The 12,748-nt window shown below is 36.4% G+C and overlaps 1 protein-coding gene across 15 annotated transcripts in view; it reads left to right on the plus strand.

Annotated features, from left to right (window-relative positions):
• Positions 1 to 12,748, plus strand: part of FAM214A (family with sequence similarity 214 member A) — an 85,431-nt gene that overhangs the window by 44,714 nt on the left and 27,969 nt on the right. For 8 of the 15 annotated variants that reach the window (XR_003513118.1, XM_027553971.1, XM_027553972.1 and 5 more), the window contains one exon: positions 3,083 to 3,136. The exons of the other annotated variants lie outside the window; for them this stretch is intronic. Coding sequence is in view for 7 of the 8 variants with exons in the window: in XM_027553971.1 (XP_027409772.1) it covers positions 3,083 to 3,136 (54 nt within the window). In the remaining variant the exon portion in view is untranslated. The remainder of the gene's footprint in view (positions 1 to 3,082; positions 3,137 to 12,748) is intronic. 15 annotated transcript variants of the gene reach the window in all.

Consider the following 12,748-nt stretch of genomic DNA (forward strand, 5'->3'; position numbering starts at 1 on the left):
TCACAATTCTTAGTTACTTATCCTTCTGTTCTTTTCTGATTATTTTCTATAAGAATTCCCTTATCTCCACAGGAATTACTGTGGCTGAATTTGTAAGGAGCCAGAAGGGGAATGTGGATGGCACTCATATATAGAGGTTTTGTGTAGTTGAGAATTCAGATTGTAAAAGAAATGATGTTTGTTGCAACAGACAATTATAGTCCTCTGGGAAGAGAGTCGCCTTGCAGAATTGTGTGAAGTACAAGCTTTACCTTCCTTGGCTTCTGATGAACTCTTTTTACTCTTCTGTGCCTAGAAAATATCTATTTGTTAACAACTGGGTAAAAATTCAATAATAAGTAGTTGCATAATTAGATTGAGATTTCTTTTTTTTTTTTAATGAACTCAGCAATTGCTTTACTAGTATAAAGAGTAGTTTCTTTTGTGTTATACCTTTAGAGCACTTTTAGTTAGAAATTATTTTGATGAAAGATGTGTAAATACTAATCATAAATGCTTTATTTCTTTGTTATGCAAACTTTTAATCTATAATATAATCATCTGAGCAGTTTAAATGACATATGCTTTTTTTAAGTTTTACTGTAGCCTATGATAGTGTTTTGGAAACTACACAGCATTGTATTTTTTTATTACTGTAGTTCATTTAATAGTTATGGTAAACAAATTCAGATTTGTAGGTAGTTGCTATTTTATATAATGTGATATTTGCAAAGGTGGGAAAAGAGATAGTACTTATTATTTGACTGTAAATAACTTAGGGAACAGAGGAACTTAGCATGGGCTGAGTTCTGAGTAAATAGTCTTGTCATACCTCACATCAAAGGAGCACCTTGTATACTTCCAGAATTCTCTTATGTTCTTTAGTTTTAGAACTAGAACTATTTGACTTTTAACTTTTAGATCCTTGTATCAAGAAGTTCATAGTGCTTTAGAAAATACTATTAACCTTAAAATATCTTAAGAATGATGGAATGAATATCTTATATTGATTTTGTTCACAATAATTAAAATTTTGTGTGTATGTTATACACACACGTATATATGAAAATTGCACAACACCAGTTGTGAGCCTGATAGAATGTCTACAAACATGAACAGCTTTAGAAAAATTTAAGAAACATTTTAGAGCATTGAAAATAATTGAAAGTCCAAATTGTCACTTAACAAATCACTAAGTCTGCTTTTCTTTAGTGCGTTTCCATTGGTTAGTTCTACTGATTGTTAACAATTGAGAATTAGTGATTAGAGAATTAACCAAGGCTTTTTCCTTTGGTTTCTGTGAGGTTCTGTGTGAGATATGTGTAAGATCAGACCCTCAAAATTACCTGCTGTCAGCATTTTAGAGAATACACTATCAAATGGCAGAAATGGCTGTCAAGTTGGAATTTAGGAAATAAATTCTCTTGAGATACTGATGATTGGGTCCCAGGAACATACTTGAAATAATCATTTTGGTTGGGTATGTGAGTGTGTTTTAACAACTCTTTGCTGAAATGTCTGTGTCAATAAGTTAAATTCTGTCTTTTAAAAAGCATAGTCAAATAAAAGTTAAAAGAGCTTCTTGTGCATTGCCTGATGTTTTGACACCTTCAGTCTGCCGTTTGTTACAGAGCTAATAATCTGAGCTCATTTGTCCTATAAAACCTGAATTCTTCAGTTTAATCTACTTTAATCAAACTTGGGCATACTTCAGTGTGTAGTCTTTGATCTACACCTGAGATCTTATTAGTTAAATATGCTTAATCGTTTTTCATTATGCTTATATATTCATTGAGCATCTTCTATATACCAGGCACTGTCCTGAAAGTGAAATTCGCTCAGTCGTGTCTGACCCTTTGTGATCCCATGGACTATACAGTCCATGGAATTCTCTAGGCCAGAATACTGGAATGGGTAGCTTTTCCCTTACTCCAGGGATCTTCTGAACCCAGGGATCGAACCGAGGTCTCGCACATTGCAGGTGGATTCTTTACCAGCTGAGCCACAAGGGAAGCCCAAGAATACTGGAGTGGGTAGCCTACCCCTTCTCCAGGGGATCTTCCTGACCCAGGAATCAAACCAGGGTCTCCTGCATTGCAGATGGATTCTTTACCAACTGAGCTATCAGGGAAGCCCACTGTTCTAGACACTGGTAATAGAATGATGGCTGTGTTAGACCTGGTTCCTGCATGCCTGGATTTTATGATCTAATTAGAGACAAACAGCCATTAGAGCAGTAGGAACACCTGAAGCTTATGAGAGAATTTCCCTTTGCGTCTACTTCCCATCTGAGTTGAAATTTCACTGCAATCAGGCACTAGAAAAAAATTGGCAGATTTTCAACTTCTCCATTGGAAAATACACAGTTTGTAACAGTGTACTCCTTAGTTAAGGCTTTTAACCCCTGCTTATCTTCTGGTTTTGGTTTTCCAACTCATTTATAACTCTTCTTTTGCAGCTTTCCAAATACCAGGTTTAGTTTGGGTAGCCATTGCATATAGGAATCCTTATAGATATAATAGATATTGAGGACACAATCCTCATGTCTCAGTGCATGAGCAAAGAAACAAAGAAAATTCTGTTAGGATTGCAGCAGAGTAACCATGTAAACAGGGAAGTTCAGTGAGGATTCAAAGGGAAACAGATTGGGAATTAGACATCAAGATGTTTTACAATAAGGACTAGAATCAATGTTCAGAGGCTGGATAACCAGTACAGAATGAGCAGTAAGAATGACCTTGATACTAACAAATACATGAGGCTGACTCTCTGTTCATTATTCTTTCCTGAGCTAGAATTGGATTTGGACTAACTGGGGAGTAGAGTTTAGGTAGGCATACTAGATAAAACTTGGAAATAAGTCCTCAAATTTTTAATGTTTTATATGCATAGGAGATCTTAGTTTAAGGCGTTAGTTTACCATTATATTGCTCTATGTGTCTGAACTGTCACTTCTATGAAGTCTAATTTCTTCATCTGTAGATTAATTAAAATTCACAATGTTCCTTTGAGTTTTTAAACTGAATTATATACAAAAGCCAAGACTCTCCCCTCTCCACTCCTGCCCTACTTTTTAACTTATCCCCTGTTGTCTTGCCCACAGAAGCTGCTCATTTTTCTTTGATGATAAAGGGACCAAGCTTGGTTGTAATTAACTGTAAGTGGTTTTGAATGCACAAAACAGAACATTGAAACATTGAAAATTCTTTTAATACCAGGAATCCTTGAAGATATGTCTGTCTGAGGGGCTTTCTAGAATCTGTGCCCTGAGTAGGTAGGGTAACTTCTACTCTAAAAATGAGTCATATTTTGTGTGAAGTGAAAAATAAGAATGCACTTTCATAATTGAGAATTATTAGAAACTATTGGTAGTATAAAGTGAGCTCTTAGAGATGGTTCTCAACTGATAATGTTTGTGACCTTGGCAAATGATTTTACAAATTTAGTTTTATCATCTGTAAAGTGAGAGAAAGACCCACGTCATTGCATTTATTTTTATCTTAAGTTTAAGAAGCCATATGGTGCACTCTGTGTACCAGGCAATATTCAGAATATTTTACAAATAGCAATGCAGGTCTTTTAACTACCCTCTGAAGGTCAATAGTGTTATTATTGCCATCTAATAGATTTTTTAAAAGCTAAGACAAAGAGAGGTACAAGAGGTATAACCTGTGCAAAACCAACCAGCAAGTAGCAGAACTGTTTGCCTGATCTAAGAGTTCATGTTCTTAACTATTACTTTGTGCTACACATACACATGACTTTGTTTTTCTGATAGAACCTCAGAATGTTAATTGCCTTAATCATAATCTTGAATTTTGGTGGTTGCTGTATAATGTATATGTACAGCAGAAATATTTGGTTGAATTTAAGCAAACTATACACAAGTCTAGAAAGTTGTTTTTAAAAGTCAGTCTGTGATAAGTTTGTTTACAGATCACTTGCCTTTTTCAGAATAGAATGCTGAGGATCAGTTTAAGCTTTGTTCTTGGCTAACAAAAACAAAGCATATTTTTGTATTTGAAGGTACTCTTCTTCTAGTGAAAATATTTATGTCACTAGTATTAATAAAATAATACTGTACATATAAAGTTGCTTTCATTTATAGCCACAGCCTCTCTTTTTTGCACTTGTCATTAAAGTTAACTTTCTCCTTTATTTTCTTCTTAAAGATTTCTCATAGTGTATAAATCAAATTGCACTAGGAATGAAAAAACCTAGATCCTGGTGTGCAGCGGTATACATACAAGTTTGATAAAAAGGAAGTTAATGTCTTTTTACCTTTGTTCATTTGAAAGTAAGGTAGATTAGCTACATAATTTCTAAGATCTTTTACAATTCTAACTTAAAACAGAAACACTCAACACATACCTATGAGATTGGAGCATGTAAATGAGAAACCAAGAATATTTCAGAGTACTTAGAACCTCATTCATTAGGAAATTAACATCAACAGAATATTAAGTATATTTTTATAAGGAAATAGATGGGTTACTATAACTCTGGAAGTACTTGCAGTTTGGGAGAAGGTTGGCTCAAGTTAGCAGTACAGACTGTATATGGAACAGAGTGAAATATACACAGGTGGAGGTGAAATTTATGACCTTAGGATTGTGTGCCAGTACCCTGAAGTAACCATTCATGGCGTAATGGCTTACATAAGTTCTGGGGAAGAGTACCAAGTAAGTGAAAGATCAGTGTGGAAATGAGTTAGGAAAGGACTCTTGTAGGAAAAATGGTCAGGAAAGTTCTTCAGAAAACTTGAGGCATATTTAATAGGTAAAAGAGAAAAGGTGGTAGTACAAGGTGAGAAATGAGTAGAGCTTGGTATAGACAGTAGTTTGGATAGAACAGGGTTACACGTAGGTAGCAGTAAAAGAAGAGATTAAGAACCAGAGCTGGAGCCTTAAGCGGACTCACCTCAGTTTATAACTTCTGGAGGCAGTGTTCTTATCAGAATCTGGCAGTGCACAACCAGAGTAGCTGGCTCTGTATGGTGGCCCAGGCCCTAGTGTCAGGCTTAAGCATTTATACTGGGTTTAATAGACAGTTAAGGAGCCAGTAAAACAAACAAAAAACAAACAGAAAAATGTTGAGCTGAGAGGAATGTGGTGGAATGGCTTTTCAGGAAGATTAATCTGCATCAGTGTGCAAGACAAATAAGGGCCTGGAGTCCTAGACCATAACTAAGAGATTGGTGTAAATAATAAGAATCTAACTTGGTAACTGTTTTGAGGTTGGTTAAAAAGGAAGGTTTAATTTCAAGAGACATTTGAAGAACAAATTAGTAAAATTCAGTTACTGGATTTTAGGCCCTGAAGAGGGAGAATCTCCTGCCCCTGTATCCAAGACTTAGAAGGGAACTTCTTTTATTCTCTTTTGGCATTTGGAGACAATTTTGTATGAGAAAGGATTCTACATGTGTAGTACTTATATTGTGATACATGAGTCGTCACTGTGTTAAGTGAGGACTAAGAAAGTAGGCTTTTGTGTTTATCATCTGTACCCTTCAGAATAATTGACAATATATGCCACATCTATCTAATCTTCCATCATCACCATCTCTTGAGATCACTGTTGTCCAAGTCACCAATGACTTCCTTAATGTCAAATCCAGTGGTCATTTCTTTGTTTATGTTTTATTAGACCTCACTACTGTTTGAGACAGTTGACCACACCCTCCATGAAACATTTTTTTTTTCCTGGAACTTCCATTATACCATACTTGACATATACCAGCTCCTTTTGCTTGTTCATCATCTTCCACCAGATCTCTACTTGTTCGAGTGTCTCAGGCCTTTGTCATGAATTCTCACTATGTGCTTCTGGGTGACTCTTCACTCTAAATGCTGTCTAAGTGCCAGTGTTTCCCAAAACTATCTCTAACCCTGGGAAAAAACCAACCTCCTAACTAGTATACCTACTCTGATTCTTTTTCCCTTATTTTGTTATTAACATATCTGTCAGGGCGATCATTTTAAAATGTAAATCAGATCATGTCATTTCTCTAGTTAAAACCATCCAACAACTTCCCACTATGTTTAGGATAAAATCTAATTTCCTTTCCCTAGCTTCAAAATCCTGTATGATGTAGTCGCTGACCACCATTCTTTTTTTTTTAATTGGAGGATAATTACTTTACATTATTGTGATGGTTTTTGCCATACATCGACATGAATCAGCCACTGGTGTACATGTGTCCCCCATCCTGAACCTCCCTCCCACCTCTCTCCCCACCCCATCCCTCTGGGTTGTCCTAGAGCACTGGCTTTGAGTGCCCTACTTCATGCATCAAACTTGCTCTGCCCTGATCACCATTCTGAACTATAATTCTTACCACTTTTCCTCTCTGCTACTGCCATTCCATCCTTACTCACCTTCTTTTAGTTCCTGGGACATTATTGCTTCATTCCTACCTTAGACCCTTTGCTCAGAGTGCTCTTTCTCCCAGTTTTTTAATGGTTTTTTCCTTGTTCTGACCTTGGCTTAAATGTTATCTGCTGAGAAAAGCCATCCCTCAACAGTCAGTATAAAGCATTCACATAATTCCTCTCAGTTTTTGCAATTATAGTATAGCAGTTAACACCATCTTCATACCTACATACTGGCTATATCAACTGAGCCCAATTCTCTAAGCATAACCTCTTCTCCTAAATCTTAACACCCTTTCTCAGATTCATCCATATGTTTTTCATATTATCAATATAAGGTACTAGTTCTTACCTAATTATTTTTAAAAGATTGCTTTTAAAGAGAAAAAAAGAAAGAAAACAAAGCAGAAAAGTATTTGAAACTTCTAAGTTCTAATTTCAACACCAGAACTAGTATGCCATTATCTATGTCTGTTGTTACAAATTCCTCTACTAAGTAACCACACTATTAATGTGATCTACTTAGCAGGGGTTTTACAAAACAATAACTAATTAATTAATGTATATGACACTATGTAATTCTTTTATTTGCATATTATTTTCAGCTAATAGGTTTTATCTTTTGTCTAATGCCAATCAGAGACTAGAAATTTATTTAAAATTTAGTTTGTGTGTTTGCTTTATAGGAATCTACACATGTGTGCATATGTAATCCCACAAAGACATGATCATAACATTCTTTCTTTTGAGAGTTGTGTTTTCACTTATGTTGTGGATAATCTTTTTTTGTCAAAAGTAGGTCTATATCATTATTTTAGGTAAAACTTTACCACAGTGCCTTTTTAACCAGGGCCGTTTTTTGGACATTTAGATTGATTACATTTTTTGACTGATATAAACACTTTAATAAATACCCTTCGACATTCAATTCTGTTACTTGTTCTGTTATTTCTTTGGAATAAATTCATGGGAGAATCTTTATTCATATTACCAGATTGTTCACTATACGTTTGAAAGGACGTGATTTTTAGAGAAACTTTCTTTTTAGCAGTCCCCCAGGTGTTCTCATGCTTCATATTATTCCATATAGGAGGGGTGTGAAATCTACTACCTTGGCAGACTTTAGAAGTAAACTTAACAGCATAGACAGCAGCCCAGTGATAGGAAGGACATTCTTCTTCCATTTCCTTTGGACAGAGCCTTGAAGTATTCTAGATTTCTCTTAAATCAAGGATTCAGATACCACCATTAAGTGTTTATGATAAGTTCTGGTTCAGAGGGACTCCAGTTAGATCCTCCCAAGAAGGAAATGGTGGTTCTGGCCTGTCCCCTGGGCTTTTTATGAAGTACTTAAGAGTAGAGATTCATAGACACTCAAGGTTGAAAGAACCAATGGATGTCTAATTCAGCTACCACTTGACAGCTAAATCCCTTCAGCTACACCTGGGCAATTATTTATCCGTCTGTTGGTGAGCATCCTTAGTGATGAAGAGTTTATTTCCCAGGTTAGCCTGTTTCACCTGTGGATCATTCTGATTGTTTAAGATTTTCCCAATGGGAAAATTATTTTCTTTGTTGGAGAGAACAGATGAAGAACTTTAAGATGGCTGAACTCCAGAACTAGAAGAGAGCGCCACTAAAAGGGAGCCAGTCTGGTCACAGCTTCTAATCAGGCTGTGGTGTAAGCAGTATCCTCACTGAGGTCTTCGGGGGAGAGGGATTCGAGAACTATGTTTTAATTGATTGACTTCTATTCTCTAATGATCTGTCATTGATAGCCTGTGAAAATTTATAACAACCTTTCTGTTCAAAGTTATGTTTTAAATCAATTTATCTCTTTAAAAAAAAAAAAGGCTAGTCGGTAAGCCTTTGCAGCCCATGTTTGTCTACGTTTGAAACGTTTTGTTTTTATAAAAGTAAATTGTTTACAGAGACCCCCAAAATTATACCTTATTCTGGGATAATCTACGTCCTTAAGGTAGCAATTCATATCTAATGAATTTTCTTTAATATGTCATAAAATTTCCCAGTTCATTAGTCATATTCTTTACTACAGTAAACTCTATTGTATGGCAGAGGTTTTAGAAATTGAAATTATTAAAATTTTAATAATGCAACTTTTCTAATGACTATTGTTTAGTATTATCATTTGTTAAAATTCAGATACCCATAAGTTTTTACTGACAAGTTCCTAAAGGCTGTCATCATGTTGTCACATGCATTTAGCTAGTATTTTATGTGTTTCATGATACCATTGTTAGTCCATATTATTCCTTGCAGTATTTTTTGTAATAGTTACATAGATAACTAATAGGTAACTACTGTCATCTCTAATCTTTGTTTGGCATTTTTCATATAGATATTTTATACCCTGGCTAAATTCAGTAAGCCTTCCAAAGGGTTGCAGATTCCAGTCATGGTTTGGAGTATTTTTAGTTTGCTATTTGAGGAGGTAATGACCAAAACAACCAATTTCAGTCAAATATTAAATTATTCAAAAATGCTTTTTTCTAGCAGTTTGGTTTTTATAACTTTAAACTTAATAATTCTAGTATGTGAGTAAGTCATATCCTACTAGGCTTGTTTTTTGTTGTTGTTGTTTGTCTTATAGTAGGTCCTTACTGATTATCTATTTTAAATACAGCAGTGTATGCATGTTAATCCAAAACTCCCAATCTGTGCCTCTCCCCCCCACCTTCCTCCTTGGAAACCATAAATCATTCTCTAAGTCTATGAGTCTGTTTCTGTTTTGTAAATAAGTTCATTTGTATTATTTTTTTGGATTTCATATATAAGTGATGTCATATGATATTTGCCTTTCTCTATCTGACTTACTTCAGTTCAGTTCAGTTCAGTCACTCAGTCGTGTCCGACTCTTTGCGACCCCATGAATCGCAGCACTCCAGGCCTCCCTGTCCATCACCAACTCCTGGAGTTCATTCAGACTCATGTCCATCGAGTCGGTGATGCCATCCAGCTATCTCATCCTCTGTCGTCCCCTTCTCCTCCTGCCCCCAATCCCTCCCAGCAGCAGAGTCTTTTCCAATGAGTCAGCTCTTTGCATGAGGTGGCCAAAGTACTGGAGTTTCAGCTTTAGCGTCATTCCTTCCAAAGAACACCCAGGGCTGATCTCCTTTAGAATGGACTGGTTGGATCTCCTTGCAGCCCAAGGGACTCTCAAGAGTCTTCTCCAACACCACAGTTCAAAAGCATCAATTCTTCAGCACTCAGCTTTCTTCACAGTACAACTCTCACATCCATACATGACCACTGGAAAAACCATAGCCTTGACTAGACGGACCTTTGTTGGCAAAGTAATGTCTCTGCTTTTGAATATGCTATCTAGGTTGGTCATAACTTTTCTTCCAAGGAGTAAGCGTCGGCTGCAGTCACCATCTGCAGTGATTTTGGAGCCCAAAAAAATAAAGTCTGACAGTTACTTAACTTAGTATCAAAATCTCTAGGTCCATTCATTTTGCCACAAGTGGCATTATTTAATTTTTTTTTAGACTGAGTAATATTCCATTGTGTATATGCACCACATCTTCTTTATCCATTTGGAAGATGAATTATAATTTAAAAAATAGTATCACATATATATGAGACATTACTTAGGCTGTGGACCATCCTTAGTACTCACATGGAGTAGTTGACATCTTGGAATCACTCAGCATTTCATAGCTTAGGAGCAACTGTTCTGACATAATTTTTAGCTCTCCAAGATTACCCCACAGTTTGAGAGAGGGAAAAGGATGAGCCCAGAGAAATTTTCCAGGAGCTAAAATCATGCCATGTTGCCAGCCCATGGCAAAGCTGAGCTAATCTTGAAAACCCACAGAACCATCAGAGAAAAAAGGATGAATGGATTTCTTTTTATGTCTTTTGATTCCCTCTGCAGGACATCATGATTTAACTCACTGCATCTCAGGAGACCACAGGAGACCCTTGGCTTATGACCTAATTGGTTCCTAGAGGAAAAATAAAAGTTCAGACCTCTCTTTTATCCCCAGTTGGCACAATATTATAAATTATGGTCCTTTTCCTGGAAACAAACCCTGTACCACAAATATTCCAAAATATATTATTAAAATATATGTTGAATGTATATTATTTATATTTATATTTTTACAAATATCTATTAGTATATAAAAGCAAAATTTGTAGCTACAATAAAAGAAAGCATGTTTGGGGTAGTTAGGGACTCAGATTCTGGAACCAGACTTATGTAGGTTCAAATATCAACTTTGCAGCTTCCTAGCAGGGTGATCTTGGGCAGTTATTTAATCTCTCTATGCTTCGGTTATCTATAAAAATGGTGGTAATAGTTCCCACCTTCTAGAGGTGCTCTGAGGATTAAAAAAGTTAATGTATAGAAAGTAGTGAGAATTGACAATACCTGACAATATCATCAAGTATTGACTGCAATTTTATATGTTGTAAATGCTCATTTTAGGGAAACTTTTCGGAATGGCCTTAAACTACAAGCTCAATCAAGTTGGCTCTCAAGGTTCCTTCTTTTTCTGATAAGCATTCCTGAGGCTAGATATAGATGCTTATCATCATACCCCCCTCAAGGCCATTCACAATCAGGCTCCAGTCCTACCTTTTCTATACTTTTTTTGTACAAATGCTCCCCTCAAGTTGTACTTACTCTTTCCTGGTTCAGCCCAACATCTGCCTCTTTTGCAAAATTTTACCAGTATTATCTGAACTTCTTTGGAATTTATTGTGTGCTTCAACGTTCCACTGTTTTAAAAATCATCTCTGAGTCAAACCGTTTGAGACTAGTAGCTATATGCAATACAACTTTGCGTTCCCTCGTCATCTACTTCGGGATGTGCTTAGTCACTTGTGTGCTAAGTTGCTTTAGTCATGTCAAATTCTTTGTGAACCTAAGAACTGTTGTCCACCAGGCTCCCCTGTCCATGGGATTCTACAGGCAAGAATACTGGAGTGTGTTGCCATGTCATTCTCCAGTGGATCTTCCTGACCCAGGGATCAAACCCAAGTCTCTTATATCTTCTGTATCAGCAGGCGGGTTCTTTACCACTAGCGTCACATCTTCCTGACCCAGGGATCAAACCTCCGTCTCCTGTGTCTCCTGTATTACAGGCGTGTATGTCTCCTATATGTACTGCTTAATTGGCAGAGATGAGAGAAAGCAGCATTTTTAAGACTGTACTATAAGTTGAATTTTGTGTGTGCATGTACACATGCATGCATGTCCAACCTGCATAGCAGGTTAACAGTTTTGAAAACTAACTGTACTTTTAAAATTGGAGGACTTGTAAGAAATTTAAAATTAATATAACTAAGTGAAACTTTTGCAGATTAGATTGTTGAAACTTCATAGGAACCAAAAAACATCACATTTCATATATTGCAATCAGGCCTGCATCTCCTGTTAGATAATTATGAAATGTCTTCCTCTGAAACTACTACTACTGTGTAACAAAGAAAAAGAAGAACCCTGTGGCTATGAATGTCCACATCACCGAATTAGGGCTATAAGAACTAGGAACTAGTTAAGGAATGGGAAAAGGAGAGAAAGGGAAAAACATACTTTTGGATCTGCCTCTTTTTCTAATATTTAATAATAGTAATAAAATATCTTAACTAAAAATATATTATGTAATAAGACATTTTAACCTTTTGGCTGTTGGCAAAGTTTTCTTCATGAAAGCTATTATATTTGACATCTAAAAATATTATTATCTTAAAGGATTTTTTGTTGTTGTTCAGTCGCTCAGTTGTGTCCAACTCTGCGACCTCATAGACTGCAGCACATGAGGCTTCCCTGTCTTGCACCATCTCTGGAGCTTGTTCAAACTCATGTCCATTGAGTTGGTGATGCTGTCAAACCTACTCATCCTCTGTCATCCCCTTCTCCTCCTGCCTTTGATTTTTCCCAGCATCAAGGTCTTTTCTGATGAGACGTTCTTCGTATCAGGTAGCCAAAGTATTGGAGTTTCAGCTTCAGCATCAGTCCTTCCAATAAATATTCAGGACTGATTTCCTTTAGAATTGACTGGTTGGATCTCCTTGCAGTCCAAGGGACTCTCAAGAGTCTTCTCCAACACCACAGTTCAAAAGCATCAATTATTCAATGCTCAGCCTTCTTTATGATCCAAGTCTCACATCCATACATGACTACTGGAAAAACCACAGCTTTGACTAGACAGACCTTTGTTGGCAAAGTAATGTCTCTGCTTTTGAATATGCTGTCTAGGTTGGTCATAACTTTCCTTCCAAGGATCAAGCATCTTTTAATTCCATGGCTGCAGTCCCCATCTGCAGAGGTTTTGGAGCCCAAGAAAATAAAGTCTCTCACTGTTTCCACTGTTTCCCCATCTATTAGCCATGAAATGATGAGACCAGATGCCATGATCTTCGTTTTT

The sequence above is a fragment of the Bos indicus x Bos taurus genome, chromosome 10, assembly GCF_003369695.1.
Source record: "Bos indicus x Bos taurus breed Angus x Brahman F1 hybrid chromosome 10, Bos_hybrid_MaternalHap_v2.0, whole genome shotgun sequence".
Taxonomy (NCBI): domain Eukaryota; kingdom Metazoa; phylum Chordata; class Mammalia; order Artiodactyla; family Bovidae; genus Bos; species Bos indicus x Bos taurus.